Source organism: Argentina anserina, chromosome 6 (genome assembly GCF_933775445.1).
Source record: "Argentina anserina chromosome 6, drPotAnse1.1, whole genome shotgun sequence".
NCBI classification, from domain to species: domain Eukaryota; kingdom Viridiplantae; phylum Streptophyta; class Magnoliopsida; order Rosales; family Rosaceae; genus Argentina; species Argentina anserina.
Genome location: NC_065877.1, coordinates 18,831,877 through 18,857,979, shown reverse-complemented (window position 1 = coordinate 18,857,979; position 26,103 = coordinate 18,831,877). Strand labels below are relative to the sequence as shown.

Genomic DNA, 26,103 nt, shown 5'->3' with positions numbered 1-26,103 from the left:
AATATGAAAATCATAGAGTTACACTTTATTATTCTCCACCTAAGGTTCCTTACAAAGGTAGCACGAAATCTTCAAGGGTATAGTATCCTAGGCTCCCAAGTTTTGGACAGAAAATATGGTGAATAGTTCTTGGTGAATGAATGTGTTTGGGTATAGCTTTGGCTATACTTGTGCACAAGGTTGTTGATGATTTCTAAATCAAATTTGTGCCTCTATATATATGATAAACAAGACCCCAAGTTTCCCTCACAGCCCTTGGATCAAAAGCAAATCAAGGGCTGAGATAATTCTGTCGAGCCTACTGGACATCTGAGTAAAGATTCAGTCATATATCCCTGTAGGAATAAGATATTGATGCGATTCCAAATTCTACAGAACATAGACTCGTAGAGATTTTCATCCATGTAAGGCACATCCTCTAATTCGATCTGGCTGTCTAGGGGAGTCCGTCGAAGTTGGACTATGAATCGTGACATATTTCTGATTTTTGCATGGATTTGGCTTTTAAGTGCAAATCTTCTTCTCGTTGATAATTCTGATTTGTATGTATGAAAAATATCTTCATATACACCTTGGAAATCCATCTCCAACATGGTTTTGAAATCCAACTCCTAATAGGAAACCAAATCCAAATAGGAGACAAGGGCTGCACGACAACTTTCCTTCTGGATAGGAAATGGCTAGGTCGACCTCTCTTCTCTTTGTACAACTCGGACATGATTTCCTTGCTCATCTAGGAATACATCACGACTCCTCTACTCCTAGTCCATATAAGATTTGTCTTTCATGAAAAGAATCGACAAGTTAGAAATATAAAAGAATGAAAATAGGAAAGTAGAATCATAGTCAAGTAAGGAATCATAGCCAATAAGGATTTCTAGTATTTAGCACAATTTCATCATCAATTCACTCATAATCGATATAAACACTGCGTAGACACTTATTCTAACAAAATGAACTAAAACATACTAAATAAGAGGTTACAATGAGTAAAAATATGACATATATACATTAAGAACGTCACACTTTGTGCTCCTATCAAGGACTGGAAGAGAATAAAATGTATATTCTGGTAAATTTATTTACTGACACGTTTTTCATGTTTTATTGTGATGAGAGTCGCTTGGCTGGACTTACAATGTATCATGGTTGGATTGATATGTTGTAGGTGGTTGTTAACGTTGAGTTGCATTGAAAATGTTTTTGTTTTCGGACGACCACAATGGTGACTGTGGTGAATACAATATTATCATGGTTGGATTAAAATGTTGTAAGTGGTTTTTAACATTGAGTTGTGTTAAAACTGTTTTTATCTTCGGACAGTCACCGTTGTTGTGACAGTGATAATTAAATCGGGAACCAAGCCTTTGGCCGAGTGTTGATTACGATCAGTTAATACTCTAGTCTGTCTGTTGTAGCACTGTGTTAGGGGCAAACACTTGTAAGGCCGCAAGAAACCTTGTCCAAGGTCATGAGTCATGCTTATTGGCTGGTTGCTTGCGTGCTATTGGCAGTTTATAATTCATGTAATTTATTTTATTTAGTAGGTTCATGGTGGGAAGGTTTCATGTTTCCCCAGCCAAATCTAGCTTTGTAAAATATGCTATTATAGGGAGGGGTTCCTAGTCGGCGACAGTTGGACTACGAAACTAGTATAGGTAAGCACATGTACTTTTGCCTCCTTTACCATCTTACTATCAATAAAGAGAGAAATTATTCAATCAGTTGTGCCTCGTGTGATCATTTCTTATTGCCCACTCGATTATTCATTTGTTCATGAGATTGTCCCTTACAACTATATAAATTGTGTTCTTGCTTGTTGCTAGCACTATATTAATATCGTGTGGTTTCATTGTCCCTTGCAAGGTACTCATTTGGCTAACTTGCTACTCACTCATCGATTAGCAAGTGTCGCATGATCCTATTTGTGCATTGCAAAGTCGGCCTGTGACACACTGCATGTGGGGTAATCGAGTAGGGTTATTTGCTCAAGCTTATGAGTGCGTGTGTTAAAAGAGAATTTATTTATGATATTTTCTTTTGGTTGTTGATGTGAAAAAGAAAACAAGAGTGAGTTGTTTTCTTGGTTTTGAATGAGGGTTCTTGATTTCGGGTTAAGGTGTTGGTTTGTCTTTTTCCTTGCATTTGGTGGTATACTTTTGTGATTTCCTGAACTATGTTTTATTGCAGGAATCATTGATCTTTATCTTGTATTTGTTGAGTGTGATTCGTAGAGTTAGATGTCATTGTTTATGTCTGAAAAATTATAAGCATGTGTTATATAATTAAGTTTACTCATACGATCTTAAAACTCTTATTGAGTTTGTTTGTTTACGACCTAATGCACCAATCCATGGTGTAGGGTTATATGTGAAGGTGGTGGTATCCAGGTTCGCAACATGAGAGATTAATGAAGTTGTGTGTTATGTCAATATTAACCTAGTAATGCTTGCCTTATTCTTATTATTTTGTTTTATCTTTTTGTATATTTATCTATTTCTTATTACGTTTCCTCTCTCATGCTAGGAAAATGAGTAAATAATCAGAAACACATCAAAAGGATTGGATTTAGCGCACATTCCGGATTCAGGTGAAAGTTTCAAGCCAAAAGAGCAAATGTGAAGATTTCACAAGAAGACAAAAGTCAACGTCGGAAAATGCTGGTCAAACTCCGGTGATGAGAAAGTGGTTGTCGGAAATGGTGGTGGCTTAAGTCAACAGTCAATGGAGCATTGGTGAATCATGAATTGTGGATTTAAATTTAAATTCAAATTTAAAATAGAAGAAGACAAATAAATGAGGTCATTTCAAGAACAAGATCCACTATTTGTGCTTCCACCTTTGTTCGCCACATCTAGTCATTCATCACTTACATCTCCACTCTTCATTTGTGACCCAAAGGCCTTTAAAATACTATCATTCTTCACAAATTCGTGTAGTCTCCTTTACCATACTAAAACTCTATCAAATCTTCATATTTCCATAGTTTTAACATTTTCTTAGGCCTAGGTCATAGATATCAAGTTGTGTAGAGAGGTGTAAAGTGTAAAGTATCTTGAGTTTTCACCAAAAACCAAAGATCCTTTACACCTTTGATCAATCACAAACTTGTTTCATAGATTTGAGTTGGAGTAAAAAGTTACAATTTTAGAACCCTCGCATCAGAACCCAAGCTCTCAACCGACGACCCTTCTGAGAAGAGAGTGACGTCGGACGTCACCTGCAACAAACGAAGATGAGAGTCTACCGCCGTCACCCTTCAAAATGGATCCTAGGGTTTGACTCTGCTCTGCTCTAAAAGAAAAGGGAGTGTTCTCTAAGTTTTGTTAAGTTTTACTATATGCATACCTTATTTTAATTAGCTTATATGTATACATATAATTATATGTAAATGTCCTAGATTGTAGACTTCTACAGGGCCTGTTTTGGCGGGCCGGGCTTATGGGTCAGACCGAGTTTCTCACTCTAAAAGTCCATCTCTCCATCCACTGACGGGGCCGGGTTTAAAGCATATCGGGTTTACAGGTCTCCATCGATCAATCCTTTTAAGGTAAAGGGCAAGATTGGTACACATAATCCTTTTAAGGCGCGAACCCTCTCACTAGTTGTCACTCTCACTTTACCACTCCCCCCCCCATTTTCTCTCTCTCCTTTGTCGCATGCAACAAGGACTTTGGTAGGTTTTTGATCGCCCCGATTTTGATTTTTAGGGTTCCCCTTGTTCCCTGGGCGAAAGTAATAGAACTGACTCTGTTTGCTTGGCTCTGATAATCAAAATTGATTTCTAGGGATTTCGACATGGACTGTTCCGCTTCTGAAGAAGACCTTCATGCTTCCATCTCCAAGAAACTCAAGCAAACTCAGGTCTGCCCTTTATCTTCTGGGTTTCTCGGTATTGCTTTCAATTGTGAATTTGTGCATACATTGATGGATGATTCGCCATTTAGGGTTTGTTATTTGTTCTGCAACTTTGATTCTTTTAGTTTGCTATCTGCTACTTGAAGTTTTCGGTATTCTTCTAGGGTTTGGTATTGGGTATCAAGAATTTACTGCTCTCAATGTTTTGAACATGCAAGCGCTTTTGCAATTCTTAGGAAACGGCGCAACAAAATCACTTTTACAGGGCTTGTTGTTCAATGTTTTGAGCATGTTGCCACTTTGCTATCACTAGTCCTGTTGGTAACCATCGTTATTACAACACAGATTATAAAGTTGACACAATTTCAGCTACAGAAATTCTTTTTGTTTTTTATGGTACTTGATTTTGCGACAGAGATCTATAGTATGTAATGAAGTCAACCTTGGTGTCAAGCAAAAAAATTGTACTTGTGATAACTGAGATGGAAGAATGAGTTAAAAGCTGTTTTCCTGAACTAGATGAGTGCAATTTGGTTGAAGGTTCTCTTTCCTTATTCTGTCATGTGGCTGCCCTCATTGTATTTTTTTTCTGCTTTCTGTAGGGCTGTGATCCTGGGAGCTCTGCTAGTTTAGCAGGATTGGTAGATAGTTTTGAACCCCTCAAAAGTTCAGGATCAATCAATTCAAAAGCTGTCAAAAGTTCCAATGAATCGTCATGTTTTGATGATGATGTACTGAACACGGAAGATGATTGTGATGACGATGACGATGAATATGATTTTGATGACGATGATGTCTATCTGTCTGATGACGCTTATTCGACTCTTGAATCTCAATTTGACAATGTGGATTTGCCTCCTGGTGTGGAAGCTTCACTTCCCTGGTTGAAGGATCCTTCTCCAAGTGAAAACACCTCATCCACTAAGAAATTAAATATTTCGGATGCACTATCCGTCACTGGTCTACCATCTGCAGCTGGTTCAATATCTGCAGCTGGTCCTTCTGAGTCAAGTTCTAGTAAGGATGTAGAAGACAGCAATGATGATAGTCTCAAGCAAAAATATCAACAATTCAAGCAATTTGATGTTGTGGAGGATTTCACAGATCATCACTATAGCTGCATGGGATTTTCTGATGAGCAGGTACTTTAATTATTGAAATGTGCTTCTTGAACTGATTTTTGCTCCCATATACATGCACACATGCAAATGCATCACCAACAAAGAGTTGCACTAGCATAGCACCAGCACAGGCATGATTTGATTTTAACCTATGAATTAATGTACTGCTCATAGCCACCCAAGAATTGGGCAAAGCGAATTCAGGAAGAATGGAAGAGTTTGGAGAATAACTTGCCAGGTGAATTCTACTACTGTATATAATGGCATCACTGTCTGCAATGGTCACCATGCTGCTACTATGTTTCCAGGATTGATAAGAATATTTGGTGCGATGTTGTTTTTGATTTGGTGTGAAAACTGTGTGGTTTTATTTTAACTATTTAACTAAAATGTAGACAACAGTGAAAAAAAATGGACATATTATATTGTTGCAAGTACGCTATACTAATGTTTAGCTGTTTATTTATTCTGTATAATGATTCAGTTATGTGCTCCTGTGTCATCTCATTTTAAACTGCTTTTTTCAGACACTATATATGTGCGGGTTTATGAAGCAAGGATGGAGCTTCTGCGGGCAGTGATTATAGGACCTCCAGGCACTCCTTACCATGATGGTCTTTTTGTCTTTGATTGTCTCTTCCCCACCGACTATCCTAATTCACCACCTGTAAGTATTCGCTGCCAGTGTACCTAGTTTTACATTATGTGTACCGAATTGATTTGGTAATTTTTCCTTCAGATGGTGTACTACTACTCTGGTGGTCTTCGGCTAAATCCAAATCTATATGAGTGTGGGAAAGTTTGTCTCAGTCTTTTAGGCACGTGGAGCGGTAAACAGAGAGAAAATTGGATACCTGGGGAATCAACAATGCTACAGGTTTTGGTCTCCATACAAGCTCTTATTCTGAATGCAGAACCCTTTTTCAATGAGCCTGGGTATGAGACATCATATACTGGAGCCGAAGGGCAAAGGCAATCCAAGAAGTACAATGAAGAGGTCTTCCTTATGTCTCTTAAGACAATGATGTATACATTAAGGAAGCCACCTAAGGTATGATTATGATAACCGTCTCTTGTATACTTAACATGATCTATATGTTTTGATGATCTTAAATATGTGGTTGGTAAGTTCTTATACCTGTAAATATTGTGAAACTAAAATTACAATACAAGATTGGTCAACAACCTTAAAAAATCTTGAACGAGTATGGGAGCCCTGGTATCATATTCATTTGAGCTTTTGCCTCTTAAATCTTAAAGGAATGCTATTATAAAATTTAATATATTTAGGAGGTATAGAAGTGTTGTTCTATGATATGCAATTTCTAATAGGTTTGACCTTTGGGGATACTTTACTTTTATTTCCATTTAGGACTTACAAAGTGACCTAAAACATATCTGATAACAGCCCCTCTATTAACGCTCTTTGCATCAATCAGTCTGGCCAATTTGTGATGGCTTTGCCTAGGGTTTCATGAGGACATTCGAGCTTTGGCTGTATTCTGTAACATCAGCGTTCTAATTCTTGGAAGTGAAATGGTAGATTGCTTGAGAAGAAATTCTAGGTTGATGTAACCTTGTCTGGTCTAAGCAACAACTTTAGGAAACTCTGATGACTGTCAGACTTATTTGTAGCTGTTTAGAATTTTCTTGTATCTGGGGCTTATATTATGGTTCCAGGATGCTGGACAATGCTGTAGCGGGTCGGCAGCGATTCGTGTTATGAACTTTATGCTTTTCAGATATTTTCAGTGTTGTTTTCTGTTAGACGTGGATTCCAGGAAAAGCTACTTGCATTATAGAATTCAGTAGCTCCTATTATACAAGTGGCTTTGCCTGTATTAAAGCTCACTTTTTCAAATATCATTTGATTTGTGATACGGAATGTTCTAATGATGCGATGTTGTTGGTTTTTGTACAAGTAACGATGATTATCATTTCATCAAGGCAGGGTATAGTATAATTCTATAACTCAGTTACTCTAAGAGACATTACCTTATATCATGAATTTCACCATGGTGTTAGAACTAGTTTTTGTTTTTTAGATGGCCATTGGGACTGATAATTGTACAACTACTGTTCTTCTTCTGCTTCTTCTTCTTCTTCTTCTTCTTCTTCCTGTCCATTAAGAAGAATGTCTGTGCTTGCAGTATTTTGAGGACTTCGTCTCAGGTCATTTCCGGAATCGTGCTCATAATATTCTGGCAGCATGTAAGGCATATTCTGAGGGTAAGGTGGTAGGGTCTGCTATTGGAGATGCAGTGCAGAGCGGAGCTGAAAGTGGCTCAATGAATTTTAAGTTGTCTGTGGCTAAGATGATGAATACAGTTGCTACACATTTCACTAGAAATGGGTCAACAGACTCTGAGCAGTTTCGAGGTGCAGCCTGAACCACACATTTGACTAGCTGACTTGATGGGATTGAGACGGTAAATAAGAGAGTTAATGATGCCTTTTAGCATGCTGGAATGGATTTGAATTTCCAGGACCTGATTTTTGGTGGTCTCCTGTAAACTGATACTACGAAATTGGGTAGCTGGATTTCTTTCGTTTCTATTTCACTTGCTATTCCCTGTCAATGTATAATAGTAGGATGACTTGGAGAAATGATTTTCAGCTAGACTTAGCTGGTTGCTGCATGGTTTTATCAATTTTATGTGGCTACATTTCTGCTTGGTACAGATAGGAGCTGTAAGTAAGCTATCATGTCATTAGGTGATGGACAGTCAGGTAGGCACTAGTAATGTGTATAGCTCTGATGCAATCGGTCTTCTTATGTAGTTATGTTTCATATCCTCCAACTAACATCTGTTGAGTGTCGATATAAAATACCAACCAAACCACAGGTTTAAAAGGTTGGGGTGAATTGAATTGTTTTATCTAGAGTTGTCATTCAGTTGGCATTGGCAGTTTGGAACCAACGTTCAAGCTTTCAGTTTTTCAAGATTTCCTAAGCTTTACCCCTTAAAAGAGTATATTGGTATGACCAGTGTTCCGGTTCTGGAGTTCCCAATTATCTTGTTTTTTTTTCCTTCAAATTATCATGTTTCAGATGCCCGGCGTGTGTTTGACAGTGAGCCTTTGAGGCCCCTCGTCTAAGACATCTATCAGAAGAGAGACCATCTACCAACAATAAAATTATATTTTCGAAATTTAATATAGCACAACAGAAGCATCTTTTTGCAACTCTACTTCTCAAGTCATTCTTTTGGTTTCTGAATTTGTGCATTTTTCTTCCTAAGTAGTTATGTAAGACGCTAAGAGCATCATCTCCAACAGTAGCATCTACCATATTGCTATATTTAACTAAAATAGAGACATGGGAAGCAGATATTTATTTCTACAGCAATGGATGAGTCGATTTAACCCTCCATTATTTTTTAGTCTGTTCATTATTCAGACTCCATGTTACTAGTTTAGATACAATATTTAGGGTTACATTTATCGCTCTCATACCATTATGAAAATGTGAAATATTTTAAATTAACCAAATGAAGAAAAGACGATTCGGATCCAATTAGTATGCACTAATATGTAATTTATGTATGAAAAATGAATCATGGCACAAATTACTTTTACACAAGGGATAATAAGAGTTCAACTTATGGACGACTTTACAGAATTTTTTTGTACTTTTGACCCTTTTCCACAAGAACGAAAGGAAAGAATGAACTGAAGCCCTAGTGGCATCACGCTCCATTAAACCTATACACCTTAGCAACATATCCTATAATCCTTGGCCACCGGAAAGAAATGAGTTCCGTACTTTTAATTTGCTTATCACAATCCCAGAACTACTCGCCTCTTTCTTTCACTGTTTCTGGTTCCTTCAGTAACTGTCAAAACAAAAACACTAAGTAAAAAATAAAAATAAAAAAGATCAAAAGCTGACCAACTCATCGAATCTCTATAAAATTCACTTGCAAAACACAAGCTTCTGTGATACTCATGACCCAGGGAAAAGACTGATTGCCTAACCGAAACTGGATTAAAGTCATTTGGACTCGAACATTCAATCCACAAACCAAATCAAGTAATCGGACATGAATATAACAGAAAGTTTGAAGGTTTTGATGATCAGGAGAAAAGAAATCATCAGAATCATTACCACAAAGGAAATAACATTATGCAGTAGAGCATTGCGTTTCATTTAGCTCTGCACTCAACATATGGTGAAGAAGGGCGTCAACTCTCTGGCTCCGTGATTTTGAGCTGTACAAAACCCAAGATATGAGTTTAGACTTTAGACCATCCGTGATATGGAATACAAGCGGGTAATAACTTTATATAGCCGATTAGCTAGAAACACATACCCTATGGATCGACGACGGTCTTTTGCTCCTTCCACCTCCTAGATTAATAGAACACAATACAATCAAACAAGGTGATATGTTGATAACTGATCTGATTATGGTCAGAGGTCCAAGATGCTTCCTCCATTTATAACAGGAAAAAGCTCTAGAATTATTAGGAAAACAAAGAATGGCTCAAAGATTCCAATTTAAATTTTGGTATGGCAACAGATCTAACCTTTCACAATGCTAATAATTCTGTTAAGATGAACACCGTGGAACTTGGTCATTATGTTAAAACCTAGTGCTACCGAGTTCACCATCTTATCAATCATATCTTGTAGTCAAACAAAATCAAACTAACTAACTCTACATGTTACATCAAGTAATGATATATAACTGTTGGGTTTTCCAGCCCATGTGTTTTTCCTAAGATAGTTTCTTAGAGTATGGTGTTCCGGTAAGGATAGGGAATCCTTATTGATGATGGTTTACTTGTAGAAGGAGGAGGCTTTATAGCCTACCACTATTAGGAATAGGATTCCTATTTGGTGAGGAAATATGTTTGTTGTCCTTATGGCTATATAAGGAGGGCTTATGCTCTAGGTTTAGGCATCACAGAGACAAAGAGCATAGTGTGTTCAATTCTCGGTTAGAGGGTGAGAGAGGGCAGAGAGGAGAAAGATAGGAAGAGAAGAGAGTCCTTATTTTCTTAGTCTTTCTTGTGTACCCATTATTAATATAGTGGAAGTGTGTTCCTGTCCGGTGGATGTAGGCAAAGCTATTTGCTGAACCACCTTAAATCTGTGTTCTTTTCTTTGTGGTTGTTTCTCTTGGTTTGCTGTGCTTGTTCTGTTTCTCTGACTAACTTGTTGACCGATTCACTACAAGTGGTACCAGAGCCTGGTTGAAGGTTGGGTTCGGCTGAATCGGTATTGTCAGAATGGATGATGATGTGAAAGGCACAATGATCAAACTCACCCACAAGAATTGGGTGACGTGGAAGCCAAGAATGGAGGATATCCTGTATTGTAGGGATATGCATGAGGCCATAGAGGGTGTGGCTGCAAAGCCAACCAATATGACTGATGAGAAGTGGCGAAAGTTGCACCGGAAAGCAGTTGGTACGATAAGGCAATGGGTTGATGATAGCGTCTTTCACCATGTGTCGAAAGAAACTGATGCGGAAGAACTCTGGAAGATATTGGAGTCCCTCTTTGAGAAGAAGACCGCTGCGAAGAAAACATTCCTTATCAAAGAGATGGTCAACATGAAGTTTGATGACGATACTAGTGTGGCTGTGCACTTGAACAATTTCCAGAATGTGACCAACCAGTTGTCGACAATGGGTATGAAGGTTGATGATGAGCTACTCGCATTGCTGCTGCTAGGAACTTTGCCGGATAGTTGGGAAACTTTCGTGGTGACCTTGAGTAATTCTGCGTCTAATGGTGTATTGTCTATGGATACCGTTAAGGATAACATGCTTAACGAAGAACAAAGAAGAAAAAGTGTTGGCACAGACAATGAGCACGCAAGAGCCCTTTATGTGAAGGGTAAATGCAAGAATTCGGGTCAAAGGTTTAGTAGCGATTGTCACTATTGTGGCGAGAAAGGTCACATGAAGCGGATGTGTCGAAAGTGGAAACAAAACAAAAAGAAAAGCAAGTACCAAGATGAAGATAATGGTTATTCTGCTTGTGTTTCGGATGAGCTTCTTACTTTACAAGAATGTCTATATATGGGTGACAAGGGTCATGATTGGTTCGTGGATACGGGTGCAAGTTGTCATGTTAGTTCCAACTTGGAGCTCTTTTCTACATACAAGGCATGTGGCTTTGGGATGTTAAAGATGGGCAATTCAAGCTACTCCAAGATTTCGGGAATAGGAGATATTTGCATCGAGACTAATCTGGGTTACCATATGACATTAAAGGATGTGAGGCACGTTCCGGATCTATGTGTCAACATACTGTCTGCAAGTGCTCTTGACAGGCAAGGTTTCCACCAGTTTATTGGTGATGCGAAGTGGAAGCTGACGAATCGATCGTTGGACGTTGCTAGTGGAGAGTTTTGTCGTTCCTTGTACAAGACACATAGCTTGGTGTATAAAGATGACTTGAGTGCAATGGGTGATACTTCTTCGGACATACGGCGTCATGGTAACAGCCATATAAGGAAGAAAGGCGTTCTGGAAAAGTGGTCCCAAATGTCCTTTTCCAATAGGTTTTCTGACCAGGGTGAAGATGGTCAAGAGTTGTTCCACCAACAGGGACATGGTGATGAGTTGTTCGATCAGGGGGATCCTGATCAGGGGGAGCTGCATGCTCCAACCACATAGTTCTGCATCAAGTCAGCTTGGGCGGACTCCCGGTGATGGAGTCGCGCCGGTGTACCTCCCTCATGGTCTGGAGGGGGAGATTGTTGGGTTTTCCAGCCCATGTGTTTTTCCTAAGATAGTTTCTTAGAGTATGGTGTTCCGGTAAGGATAGGGAATCCTTATTGATGATGGTTTACTTGTAGAAGGAGGAGGCTTTATAGCCTACCACTATTAGGAATAGGATTCCTATTTGGTGAGGAAATATGTTTGTTGTCCTTATGGCTATATAAGGAGGGCTTATGCTCTAGGTTTAGGCATCACAGAGACAAAGAGCATAGTGTGTTCAATTCTCGGTTAGAGGGTGAGAGAGGGCAGAGAGGAGAAAGATAGGAAGAGAAGAGAGTCCTTATTTTCTTAGTCTTTCTTGTGTACCCATTATTAATATAGTGAAAGTGTGTTCCTGTCCGGTGGATGTAGGCAAAGCTATTTGCTGAACCACCTTAAATCTGTGTTCTTTTCTTTGTGGTTGTTTCTCTTGGTTTGCTGTGCTTGTTCTGTTTCTCTGACTAACTTGTTGACCGATTCACTACAATAACCAATATTGGAAATATTTACTTTATGAAAAGAATCAAGTAATCACTATCTTAGTTAAATCACTACACTACAATATAGGACCGTTCCGAGTTATGAAGATATCAGGGAGAGCAGGGACTCGTGCGAATAGCTAACAAAACCACTAAATACTAAAACTCATCTCTTAATTCTGCTTTTGCATGCCTAACTAATTTAAAATAAATCTAGAGATGATTTTAGATGACTAAATGGATTCCATACTTTGTCCTTCCATTTGTAGATGTAGAATTGGAAAGATTGCTACATGACTGTAAGCACTAATCTTATAATGGCTATATATAATTATATATTTAAAGATGAAAAAACATGCGAAAGAAGTTTGTATAATTGCAATACAAGTGTATAACTCCCTGTTTTCAAGTCAGAAACAGAATTTAAAGATAGGTTTAAAAAAGATCCTGACCTCCTCATGTTCTTCACAAAGTTCTGCAGACTCGAGATCCATTTCAGCAAAGAAAGCCTCCAACACAAAAGCTACAACCTGCAGTAATATAAAAAAGAATATTATTTGTCTTCCTAAGAAAGTCAAGTCGAATAATTTCCAATTGGATAACAACAATGTAAAATCTCAAAATTCTTTAGTATTTTAATACATCTTTTTTTGGCCAATGAACTAGCACAAAGCATTTTCTAACCTACTTATGCTCTTATAATAAAGACAAATGAAAATGGCTACCTAGTCTCATTTAAAAATTTTCTTTTTTAATTGGAGAAAAAACCATTATATTTTAGGAGAATGCAACCAAGGAGTAAATGTGGTCTCATAAAAAAACTGATGAGAATAAGCAAGTAAAAAGAGTATCACAACCCTACATAAATTATACAGTATGATATGTTTAAGTCAAAGGGCCAAAGTCAGTTTTCCCGATATAAAACAATCCTATATAAATTTATACACTAAGCAATTGTACAGAGAAAAACTTACACCTGAGACATGATGCTGAGGATCAAACAGAGAATTCCTCATCACTTCCGCTCTGTCTTTTTTATTATTTATTTCTCATAGAAGTGTCTTTGGATAAAGATTATCACAGCACTATTGTATATGGATCAATGTGATGAATACGACGATCTTCAAGTGCTAAGTCGGAAATTACCTCAACTTAGGGGGTTAACTACCCTTCCAACTCAGCTTGGGAAATGGATAAAAAGTGCAACCAAATGATTTCAAAAGTGGGATGGTTTCAACTATAATCTCCCCCTCCCCCCACCACACACACAGTATTCTGTTTTTGTGTATCACTAGAACCTTATGAAAAAAAGTACAAGAACTATTGAAACAGCAAATTAGTAACTTACCAAATTCAGCAGAAGTAGGACAGTTATAAGATAGAAACTGACAAAATATACAAGGGTCCATGAAGTTCCTGTTAAAGCCTTGTAACTCTGAAATTGTTAAACACATATAATTAGTGACATGATACAGTAATAACAGTTTTTTCATCTTTAACTAGTTCACAATTCTGTACAAATATGAGGGTAAAAGACTCGCTCAAAATAATTTCCTAAAATTTCGTCCTAAACAACTATACAAAAAAAAGTTTAGCAATCTGCTCCATGAACTATTCAAGAAATACTACAGAATATGAGAAGCTACTTAATCAAGCTTCAACGATAGGAAAATAGTTGAAATTGGTTGAAATCATGTTCCTGTTTCCCAACATATTTAGAGGGATATGATCTGGTTGGAACCTTTGGCAATGTCAACCAAGAAAAAAACCATTCTTCAAAAGATGTGGTATTGACAAGGTATTAGTATTTTGAGCATAAATTTGGCCACTTTAACAAGACAGTACTATCATCACATCTACCATACAAAAAAAAAAAGACATAGCCCATGCCAGCAAAAAATAACTTTGAAGAGTAAAGGAAATTCCCACAAACCGCTATACAAGGTTGTGTTTTTGGCTCGTTGATGCATGTTGGAGAGTTAGGATTCAGTAATCAAATCCAGGTTTAGAAAGGAAAGAAGTTAGCACAGCTTTTCTATATGTTTTAGGAGAGTATATCTTCCAATATTCTATTAGGATTTGTATTAGGTTTAGTAATCCTAGTCCATACTGTATCGGCAGCCTCTATTGATATAAATAGGGCTGCAGGGGGGTTTTAGACGGAGAGACAGAAATCCTAACAAGAACAAAGGGTGATAGAGAGATAGGAGCTAGACAGGGAGGGGTTAAGGTCTACAATAAGTACTTGTACCTAAATTCTTCAGTACTAGTAAATCTCTCATGAGAGATCACAGTGGAGGTAGGCTTCGGCTGAACCACTATAACTCTGGTGTGTTTCTGTTTTAATTTCCTTGCTTATATCGCGAATAACTATTAAGATCTAAAGGTGCTTATAAGGTAACAGGTACTTGACATCCAAGATAAGAGCATGCCCAAGTGCTTAATTGACATGCGAACAAGGTAACTTTTGTTGGTCTACTAGACATTTGATATCCCAGATACTAGATATGAGTCATATGACAACCATCAAACACAATGAAGGATTTCGAAGTCTACCTGCATCCAGGCTTGCCAGTTTCCCATGACTAGTATATTGAAAAGTGTTACCATCCCATTTGGATAGTCATTAAAGTTGAAAAGTAGATAGCTTATTTTGTCAAGGAAATTGAATGAATATATACATTAACATGGAAATATAGCCGTGATTAAAGCTTTATGTCAACATGCAGCTAAATGACATATCGAATATACATTTCATAACTAAAGGAAGCATACATCCTATTGCTTTTATTGAAGATAGTATTAACTAGGCTAAATCTTAGTAATATTGGAGAAGTGTAGAGCAATCAACCATATATGAATAACCACATATCTAATGAAAACAAAGGATACTCATTGTCATATAGATCTGTTGCTTCCAAATTGGCATTTCCAGCATTAACAATCCCGCCAAAGATCTGCATATTAAATAGGAAAAGAATGCTTACAGAATCTTGTGAAACTAGCTTAAAAGTGGAACTGAGAAGCTCAATTAATTTTTTTTCCGAACATATATATATCTGTGTGTTTTCTCATGTGTGTGTGTGAATACCATTGCCTTATTGATGTCATTGAACCTCACATGGAATTAAAAAATTGCAAATGTACTATTTGTATCTAAAATGGTCAAGGATTGCAGAAGTTTGTTGAATCTCTACCAACAAAGAACAAAAATAAATAAATAAACATACCACAAATTATGGTCCCAATGTATGTCATCGAATCTTGGCATGAGAACTCAGGATGTGGCAATATAAGCAACAACGCATTTAATGAAACTTGCTCCTTTTTTTCCGTAATTTATAAAACTTGTATTGTACAGGATATGTGTGTATGCTAATTGGAACCAAAAAGTTACATATTAAAAGCTTAAAGCTCTGAAACTATTGGAACAAGTAGACAAGTAGGAGAGAGCTTTTTAGTACCTGTACACCAAGTGTACAATAGATGCACATGACACAAAATATAGTCCCAAGGTATGGCATCAAACTTGGTAAGAGAGTCAAGAATGTGGCAATAAAGGCCCGGCAACGCTGGACATGCATCAGGAGTCTAATCAATCGTAACATCCTTGCAATGAGAAGGTAGCGAATCCTGTTGACGGCAAAGGCAGCTGAAATTAGATCATCTTTCATAATAACAATGAGCTTACAAAATTTGATTCAAATTATAATAATAGTGCTAAACACAAGGGGACAGAGCCTGGTCATGAGTTGTGAATAGAGTCTTGATTATCCCAAATATACATTACACATTGTACACATACATATACATGTACATGAACATGTAAACGTAATGTCTGATACTTGTATTAAAGGATATTACTCTTACTATCCAGTATCGACAACATAGAAGCAAATTTGCACTCAAGATCTAGATTCTAACTCTGGAGTCAGGCTCAAGAGCTCGATAACAAGATACACAGCTTTTAAATTAGTAGATCAATCATCATCGTAGTTCAAGTATTCTCCGGTATAAATATAATCTAATAGGAAAACAAGTGTAGAATTTTCAGAAACTGGAACTGTTTCTGCTATATGAATGTATATGCTCATTTAAACTTTGGATTTGTAATTTTTATGTTTTATTTGGTCTTCAATCCAATTCAAAGAAGTGTGATGTTTTGGTGCGCTCTGAAGAAGAAAGGTGATGGTTAGAAGAAAATAAAAGTGAAGCCAAAGTACAAAAAACTGCAACATATTTGCTTCAAATTAAATAATGTAAAACCACCTCTTCATCTAAGACCAGTCATAAAATATATAGGTCCAAAAGGTAATATAATTTCTTTGGTGCCAATTACTCCAATAAATCTGATTACAATGCTTTTAGAGACAGCTGATGGACGATGCAGTTGAATACAAAATATTATTCATTCTGTATTTACCTTTGAAATGTGATTTTAAAAATGAAAAAAAAAACCTTTGAGATGACTGATCATGAGTGCATTTGAGCTTGATGAAGATTAATTGACAGAAAGACTGATTAGGAACATTGCATAGTGGAGATATAACTTCATACACATGCAGGGTATTAGAAAATGACACCCCTACCATTCTCCATTTGAAAGGAAAGTTAGTCCTGCTGGAGCAGCAAAAGTAAGTGTTTCGCCAATAACTGCAAATATAATACTCAGTCATCATACAATTATCATGCAATGACAAAAAATTGGGAAAGGAAACATATAGAACGGAATGAAACAATAAATAGATACATTCTAAACATGTACACATACTAATTTTATTTTTTTAAAGGAATACACATACTAATTAATACACATACAAATTCTTTTCAATTAGTGTTTCTTGCTAACATTGTTAACAATACTGATAGTGCAGAAAGTTAGGGCCAGCATAACTTTCCGAATCCCCACTAAGACAATCAGGCCATTGCCAAATATACAGGAACATACATGTTCAGTAGTCACATCGAATTGATTTCAACAGTTGGGAAAGGGTTATTATTAGCAATGTAGGAATATGTGGGGGGAAGAAATGATGCTGAAAGGAGGAAGACCAATAAAGGTAATAGCACAAGATAGATCTTTTCTTGTTGTGTGATACCAGCTGTGGGACTTATAACTCCCCAAAGGTCTCAATAGTTTTAGCTGTGAACCCTTTGCTTATGTCCTGTATATTGCTGTGTTTCTTTTCTACCATGGAATTTTTCCCCAATCATTGTTTTCCATCAAGCCCTACACAATAGCACGCAAGGTCCATGTAGCCGATTGGCCCGATTCTCCATGGCCCATGAGTGTGAAGTCTAAATTGAATATTTAATGGACTCAAAGGAATTTATGACCTGTGGTGGAATATACACAACATTAACCACCACTTTCTGGGGAAGCCTGAAAGTGTCAATGGATTAAGGCTGGAATCGGAATAATGATAGAGTACCCAACAAGAAACTAGTTATTATGTATTAAGGAGAAACTGGAGATACAGATGGTTCATGTGTTCTGGTGGAGTCAAACCTAGCAGGTTGTATAGATAAAACTTCAGATCAGAGAAGAATGTGCACCGAATTTCATAATGACTGAATAGCGGTTCCCATAAGAGTTGAGACTAAATGCAGATAATGATCTGCCTCTTGGGCTATATTATTATAAATAAAACGGTTTTCACTGTTTTAATCTAGTAGTTAAAGCTTAAATCAGTAAAAGAATTACTGTGGAAAGACAATAAGCACCAAATCCAGTTTGTTCTATAATACATTAAACAAAAGAAAAACAGAAAATAAAATTACTGGGATGTGATTGTGCAAGAAAATCATTAATACATTAACACATTACCTATTATCAATGTGACAAGAAAATCAAACCGATTTTGGCCTTCCATCCAATAGTTCTCAAACCCAAACGAATAGACTTTCAGAATCATTTCCAGTACATATACCCACCCTATGGATAAGAAAGAAAACCACTAATCATCAATTCATTTATTGTCAATAAATGAAATCAACCACAAGCTAAAAGATTAAAGCGGTAATGTGGCCTGAACAGCATAATTAAACTATTTTGTCTGTTTTAACTTGTTAAACTTGATTAACTTCTAAGGATATGATATCTCCAGACACGAGCGTAACTCATAACAGACTAATGAGACTATAGGCATCTTCCATACCCACAGACATGTGATTTGGACATTATTTTATGCATTATCAGTTTCGCTTATATAATGAAACTACCTGTAAAATTAATGCTCAGATAAGCTCTTACCAAGGATAAACTCCATCACTTGCCATACCTTCTGACCTGAATTATCTTCTATGTCAAGCTGAAACCGAACAGAGATGAAAATTAAAAGACTTCATATCGAAGTCAAAATTTGAGTAATAATAGTAACTTGAAGGAATCATCAAAGCTTCAAATGATTGTGTCACAGTTTACAAGTCATTTGACAATCCATTCAACTTTTTGAAAATATGAAACACAAAATCAGCTGAAATCAAAAGGTACGGGAGATGTATTTCTCATGTTAAAAAAAAAGAGAATTATAGTTTATATGCACTTTAAACCCTATGTCCAGCTGTTGTGTAAGAATTTAGAGCCTCACCGTAGTTTCAACAATAACAGCAAACAGATTGATTATGAGTATGGAGGATATTATGTATCCAAATTTGGGGCTCCGAATAAAGGCCTTCAACTTCTCAGAGATGGGAGAATGGTAGAACGAAGGGAACTTCTCAAACAAAGATGGCTGCACCCAAAATTTGCAGCACCAAACTTCAGTTTCAGAACTTCATTCATCAAGTATCAATATATAACATTTGTATGTCTTGGAAAATCTCGACTTACAGTATCCTCCTTCTTGAATCTTAAGGCAATGGCGTTACAGAGGTCAGTGAATTCTTGTACATTGATCTGCAAGCAAAACAAGTGATACAGAGTCAACAAGTGATAATATTACTAGACCGAGACAATATTAAGATGAGCATGCATGGAAGAAAAATATTACAAGAAAAACTACCACTCTACCAGTGGAAATGTCATCAGCATACTCATTTAATCTAATAGAAAGGGTGGGGGGTTACCAACCTAAAATTTACTCACTAAACCCCACACTGTATTTATCTCTTATAATACCCTCATAAGTAGATTCAATATAAAGAAAGACTTAAACCCAGAAAAACACAAAAAACAACAAAAAGCCCAATAAATCACCACCAGGACAGCCCATTTTCTTCCTACCACAGAACCAGCAACAACTCAATTATCTATCCTGGTATTGATAAATTTCCAATCCCTAAAGGAGGGGAAAGCACAAACACAAAAGGAAACCTAGCAAACCAAGTATATACAGTGACAAGACAGGAAAAGAAACTGATAAAGTTCGAGGTGGTGGCAAAGAAAGTCTGATCATGCTAAAACTAGTCTGATCATGCTTGTAAATAAATTATCTACCTTGAAGTCTCCACTATCATCCAGCTCACCAAATATTAGTTCAAATTCTTCTCTTGATATGTCTGGCAAAGTCCTAAAGAAGCATGAGAAAAAAAAAGTAATTAAAACTCCAAATGACAATCAGTAGCCGTTCAATGTTGGAAATTTTTCACAGAAGGATAATATCCACCTCTGTCACAAATAGTAAGTGGGTTGGTCAAGCAAGTATTGAAGTGGAATAATCAACTAATGACAGCCAGCACTTCAATCACTATGCCAGAGTTTTTACCAGTGTAAATTGAAGTATTAGAAGATGGTTAGGAAAAAGCAGAGGCGGTGGTAGAAAAATGAACTCCACCAAACACTTTCCCCATGAGTCAATTTTGCTTTAAAAAAAAACTGACAATGAGGACGTAAGTGAAAGGTTTTCTTCACTGGTGTGATTAGATAGAGTAGGATTGGTAGGTGCAAAATGGATGATATGAGTGGGTACTGGGTAGCCTTCTGGTGCCTTTTTTTCTGGTGAGTCCTCTTACTAAGTCCTGATTGATGTGACTCAGATTTAATCCTGCTAGTCTCATATGGAAAGCTGGGATCTAAGCTGGGAGAACCAAAAATTTTGTACGTTTTTCATTGTCAAATTTTGAATAACCCAAGAGAAAAAGAAAGTGGAATCATTGTCAAACAAAAATTGTATATGAGATACGCATCATAGCAACCCACTAAGGCCTTTCCACGACAACGTAAGTGATCAACATCTTTGATTGTTAGAGATAAAGTCATGCTGGGTTTAACAGATGATACTAGCAACAATGCTTTTAACAAAAGTACTAAATAAGGAAAGTACACCATGTTGTAACTCCTCTTCTCGGATCCTCACCAATATATTAAGTCCAGGCTGTCACAGTAACAGAATAATTACCTGTATTTGTTTAGTTCCTCAAACAACTGTATGCACTGATCCTTATTGATATATCCAGAATTCTGTTACGCACAGAAGAACCATTGGAACCATGCAATAGGAATTGGGGCGGTGATTTTGGATGCCCCCTAAAAATATAATATAAGAATGCATAACAAGGTGCACAACACTGGATAGCATGCCAGATGATGATCTAATCAGTAGGAGCACCTTTACTTACATCTTTTTCTATTAAATGAAAGGCTTTCTCCAGTATAGTTTTCCTAGTTTGGTCTGCGTCAGAAACTTGCTTTACAAGCTACAAAAGAATGACAATTTAGCATGCAATATTCATATTCCTGAAATATCAAAGAAATAATCTGATATTTTTCTGTACTAGGAAAGGTATCAGTAAAACATACACATGTGTCGATCAAATAGGATTAAAATTATTTCACCTAATAGTTGTTCAGAAGCAAAAATAATAATAAAATATACTGTGTTTATCACGTTAGTTCTTAAATAACAAGAAGCATTACACATGAATAAACACACCTGTAGTTTGAAGCTGTCATATACAACGGCAAGGATCAAATTTGTGACAAAATAGACTCCTAGCAACACGTATAGGACAAAAAACAAGCAATACCAACGTGAAGCCCTATAACCAAAACAGAATATCATTAGATATTGATACTAAGGACCATATCTAAAGAATAGGAGCGCAAACTTCCGTATCATAAGAAATTAGAAAAACAAAATTAGAAATTGATATTGATCTAGAAATATGAGAATAAATGTGAAGTAAGTTATACAATATTTTAGGCCACACTTACTTGTAGGCAGGTATCCAGACATCTGGATTGTTGGATGTGGTGAATAAGACAAACATCTGATACAACGTCGTACCATATGAAGTAAATACTGTTGTCCCCTGGTCGGTATCTTCAAAGATGACAAATGCTAGCCAACTGGAGAACAGAAGAAATAAAAGCCCTAAAGCCTGCAAGTGAAGAAATAAACTGTGAAATGAGAAAAAAAAATTAGAGATTATGCATTATAGAACTGCCACAATTGAAATCAAAAAAGAAACAAATGGAAGTCTGCTATCACAGAACTCTATGAATCTGTAAAACCCAGTGTTCTAAAACAAGGCCTCCCAGCCCACCTAGGCAGTCTGGGTATTTACATTACTATTATTTTTTAGGATAAAATAAATGTTAAATTCTACTATTATTGTATGCTTAACATTCTCACTATATTTTAATGTGTTTGGACTATTCTGAAATTTGAGCATTCAAGGTGCAACTTCATTACTCTTTAAATCCTCGTAAAGTTCTAATTAGTTATGTTAAAGTTCAAAGAATTAACTAAAAATTCTAAAATACAATTCTAGGCAGAACCCGCCTACCCGCTCAAAGCCTTTCTCCGCTCCTAGTAGCGCCTAGCGAGTTTTCAAACCTTGGTTCCCCCCCCCCCCCCGGGTGGGGCACGAAAATCTAACATAACGTTTCATTAACCAGTATATATTAAAATAAGCAGTGGATAGTTCACGAACCAAGACATTCAAAAATGTGCCGAACATTCCAGCCAAGACGAGCATGCATGATCGTAATTCCCTATCAATCAAATTATAAGGAAAATGCATTACAGGTCAATTGTAGTTATCGTTAAACTAGGAGAAACAATATCAAATCAAGTAAGGCAATAGCGATTGACTGCCCAAATTTTACAGCATATAAAATAATTGGTGGCTTCAAAGAAACAACTTATCACAACCTACTCTGGCATAGGAACTTAATCTATTATTGGTGATTAGACTAGAATGGTTCCCCGTTTTACATAATTGATCGGCAGGGCAAAATTGGAATGAACAGAACTCTCTAAAACCCTAAAGCCAGTTGCATGCAGCCCTATCTTTCTTATGACCAAGGTATGTTCCTGGATCAAAAAATAGATGACCAGAAATCAGGTTTCCATTTTGGCACTGTTATTGCAATGAATAAAAAGAAGCATGGTATGCTCCCGAAATCACCAAAATAAAAGCCACCTGGTTGGGACGCAAAATCACTGTTGACTCGCATCCTAATGGTTTAAGCATTTGAATAATAATAAATCTAAAGCTGAACCAGCTTTATGATTAATTTAAGTGTGATTGTAGTACCATTTATTATCTTTACTGGTGATAAAATATAAAAATTTCTTGATAAGTAAATTAACAAGGATAATAATGGTCATAGACTCATAATAGAATTATTAACAAAATTATATACATATAGAGGCCGGATCAGGAGCGGACCGTCCGTACGGGCTACGTCAGTGATTCCAGTGACCGGTGATGCGCAACGACGGCGCAGAAGGTGCCGGCTGTGCTCCCCCCCTCCCGGCGCTCCTGTATGTGCCGGCCAGATCTCCATCGCCGGCCCATGGCGGTCGGAATCTGCAAATTTCCAGAAATTTCAAGTTTATGGGAAATTTGCAGATTCCGGCCGCCGTTGACCGGCGATGGAGCTCCGGCCGGCACATACAGGAGCACCGGGAGGGGGAGAGCATGGCCGGCACCATCCGCGGCATCGCTGCGCGTCGCCAATCGCCGGAATCACTAACGTCCGCACCTCGATCCTCTCCATATATATATATATATATACACACACACATATGCTCACATTTTCACATTAAGTCTATTCTTCCTCCAAATTTGTCAACTGACTTTGACAGAATCTCTTACTGACTTGCCGCATCTCTATGTAATTCTCTTTGCAATAATAAACAAACAATATGGTTTTATTACACAATACCTAAAGCTCAGGATGAAAAAGATGACCCTGATATATGGCGCAACTCGGAAAGGGAGAGAATCAAAGGCCACTGGAGACAAATAGAGGAGATAAGCCAGCAAATCGGCAACCAAAATCAACAGGCATATGATCTGTAATAAAAAAAAAGTACATATATATCATCAAACTAAATAAAACAAAAGTATCAAGTTATCACATTTGGTGTAAATCAAAAATATATAGCTATGTTTGTTTTTATTCATATGCATACCAGAAGCTGCTCTAAACTCTCCACTACATATGGTTTTGAAAGTACCAATGGTCATTAAAAAGAACAGGTACTATGGTGCATACATCTAGAAAGGAAGCAGTTCAGAATCGCCTAATACTGTGGCCACTGTGTTATGAATTTGTGACCCCACAATTCAGGAACCAGCTATGAGGTACCGCAACCAAACTTTCCTAAACATCTTATCTTCTTACTAGTCAACAATTACAACTTGTCAATAATGAAAATTTATAAAGGCCGAATTCTATTCTGAGGATATTATGTTGAATGATTCTGAGCGTTTTTCTTTTTCTTATCTTCTATCTTCCTGCAAAAAACTGTTCTAGGACTCTATGGTTTTATTCCATTCATAACAAAGAAAACTTACATGCAGATGTGAACATGAAAAGCACTTCCAAATTTCCTTTTATAATTTATATACCTCCTAGGACTACAAAATAAGGAATCGAGCAGCTATAAAAAAAAATGCAAAAACTTTACATAACCGCCCAAAGGCCTTCATTGCACTGTGCTAGAAATAGGTAAAAACTTGGAGAACCAAGGGATGTTTGGGTGGCACCAACCGTAAGCAACAATGACGATACCTCACTGACTGAAGATTATTAGGATGTGTACAAGGCCGATGACCTACCTTAAACTTAGTAAGATGACTTTTCCAAAAGAGATGGAATCCCACATATGAAATTGGAAAGAAAGTATCCACCATCAGTACAATCAGTGTTATGCCCTGCAGACAACAGTATAAAATTAATGTATTAACACTAACAAAAAATAGGGGGGAAGAAAAAGAGGGGAAAAGAATAGCTCGGAGAAAAAATGAATCGCGAGTCTCATCAGTGAATCTCCTCATTAACTGGACTCTTAGAACCTTCTAATATCAGTTTTTCTGGCATTACTCACACTGGAGTCTGGAAAATCTGTGTGTGTGTGTGTGTGTGTGTGTGCGTATCTTTAACCAAATAAATTTGTTTATTACTTAACAAAAGTTCTGTATTTTAGAATTCCCATGTAAATTAATCAAATCTGTATATATAGATCCATCATATAATAAGAAAAATAATTATCTAGTGAACCAAGCAGTATGTATCAAACGATACAGACACTGGAGTCATAGTTTAGGAGATGTAAGTCAGTAAGAAATTCCTTTGCACATTTGTTACATACACATTAATTAGCTGGGAAGTTGGTCGTAAGTAAACTCAAAGTGTGGATCATGGTCAAACAGGAAGCACAAAAATTTGGGATCAAAAGTTAACAAGACTAAAAACTAAACGTGTCATTTCTTCAGAAGAATTGCGAATGTAGTTACCTCATAGATAAGGGACTCAATGGCAGTTAAATATGGCAATTGGCCGAGATAGTAGTAGTCTCTGTCACTGCAAGTATATTCAGTATACCTAGCACACCACAGAGGTCTCTGCAAACACAATTGTTTGAATCCGTCAAAGCAATAAACCAATAACAGCGCACCGCATAGGAAATTAGGAATGGAATCACAAACCTCAAGGAAATTGAGGATTAAGAGTGGCAAGTAGAGAATAGCCCAGAGGAAGTTGAACCGCATGTAGAGGAAGTAGTACTTGGCAGCACTGTGGAAAGACGAGAGATCGAGAATCTGCTCCGGCAAGCCAATGCCGTCTTCGGCCAAGTCGACGAGGGCGGCTGCTTTCTGGTAGGAGGAGCCGAATGTGATGGCATCGGAGCGGCGTTTGAAGCCCCCGCGGCGGCGGAGGGTGCTGGTTTCTCCGGCGAGAAGTGGAGACTCCATTTCTTTCTTTTACGGCAAGTATGTGTGCCAGTGGAAGTGTGGGGTAGCGTTGGAAGCTTCTTTTTTTTTTTTTTGTCTTGGCTTTTGGATCTGAGTGAGATTATCAATTCTTTTATTGGGCGAGCATCAACATCACACTGTCGGCACCCGTTTTTCATTTTGTTTTTTGCTTATTTCGAATCAGGTACCGAGTACCGACCTATGTAACGTGCAACATTGGTGAAAATAATTGTTACCGCTTGTGTGGGACCATTAATTAGCAGTGACCTCAAGAAAAGAGATAATAACTCCACTTTACCTTGGGCTCATTGGATAAAAATATTGAAAATGTCAAGCCATGTCCTATATTGAAATGTACTTCAATAACTAATTATGAAGACATGTGAAGGCCATGTGAGTTAAGAGCGTCGTCCAGGAAGAAAGACAAAGAGGGTCACTTTATCATCTGTCCATCTACATCTAGAATGAATGATGGAATTGTTTTCTAGCTATACAAAAATATTATATCAAACAGGCAGTTTCGTGCATCCCAAACGTGGCTGGCCCTTTCCCTTTGCCGCCCCCGAGTAGAAGAAGATGTCAAAATGGTACCCCATATCCCACGGACCAGTGCAGTATTTAAAACTTGACATTAATGTTATTTGATTCTGATCTGATACTGTAAACCTTTTATCTTGTTTGATTGAAGACCAGAGCAATCTTGGTGACATTTTCACGCCCATGCAACAACTTAATACCACCAAGGAGAAAGCCAACTGAGTATATGTTCAGAATTT

At 37.2% G+C, this 26,103-nt stretch overlaps 2 protein-coding genes across 2 annotated transcripts; one reads left to right on the top strand and one right to left on the bottom strand.

Moving 5' to 3' along the window:
- Positions 1-3,591: 3,591 nt before the first annotated feature.
- Positions 3,592-7,768, top strand: LOC126798633 (putative ubiquitin-conjugating enzyme E2 38). Its single transcript, XM_050525645.1, has 7 exons — positions 3,592-3,676; positions 3,789-3,864; positions 4,461-5,000; positions 5,154-5,217; positions 5,507-5,646; positions 5,719-6,030; positions 7,130-7,768. Exons 1-7 carry the CDS (start codon positions 3,660-3,662, stop codon positions 7,367-7,369), a joined length of 1,389 nt encoding a protein of 462 aa, XP_050381602.1. The 5' UTR covers positions 3,592-3,659; the 3' UTR covers positions 7,370-7,768.
- Positions 7,769-8,485: 717 nt separating this feature from the next.
- On the bottom strand, positions 8,486-25,371 carry LOC126797892 (two pore calcium channel protein 1B). Its single transcript, XM_050524650.1, has 23 exons — positions 25,061-25,371; positions 24,869-24,976; positions 24,191-24,286; positions 23,292-23,422; positions 22,052-22,112; positions 21,330-21,496; positions 21,049-21,154; positions 20,735-20,812; positions 20,515-20,576; positions 19,614-19,686; positions 19,008-19,073; positions 18,766-18,909; positions 18,429-18,486; positions 18,003-18,110; positions 16,765-16,828; positions 15,640-15,808; positions 15,068-15,132; positions 14,732-14,822; positions 13,524-13,610; positions 12,628-12,705; positions 9,293-9,330; positions 9,088-9,191; positions 8,486-8,815 (listed from the first exon to the last, which is right to left on the bottom strand). The coding sequence occupies exons 1-22, from the start codon at positions 25,325-25,327 to the stop codon at positions 9,104-9,106; spliced, it is 2,205 nt and encodes a 734-aa protein (XP_050380607.1). The 5' UTR covers positions 25,328-25,371; the 3' UTR covers positions 8,486-8,815; positions 9,088-9,103.
- Between the last annotated feature and the right edge of the window lie 732 nt (positions 25,372-26,103).

Bases quoted from the DNA above. Each gene is read 5' to 3' on its own strand.
- LOC126797892 (XM_050524650.1), bottom strand. From the start codon at position 25,327: ATGGAGTCTCCACTTCTCGCCGGAGAAACCAGCACCCTCCGCCGCCGC. The intron at 22,113-23,291 runs GTATTGTGTAAT...TTTGATTGATAG, and splicing joins TTTTTCATCCTGAGCTTTAG to GGAATTACGATCATGCATGC. The intron at 18,487-18,765 runs GTGAGGCTCTAA...GTTCGGTTTCAG, and splicing joins CTGTTATTGTTGAAACTACG to CTTGACATAGAAGATAATTC.
- LOC126798633 (XM_050525645.1), top strand. The intron at 5,001-5,153 runs GTACTTTAATTA...TACTGCTCATAG, and splicing joins TGGGATTTTCTGATGAGCAG to CCACCCAAGAATTGGGCAAA. The intron at 6,031-7,129 runs GTATGATTATGA...CTGTGCTTGCAG, and splicing joins CATTAAGGAAGCCACCTAAG to TATTTTGAGGACTTCGTCTC.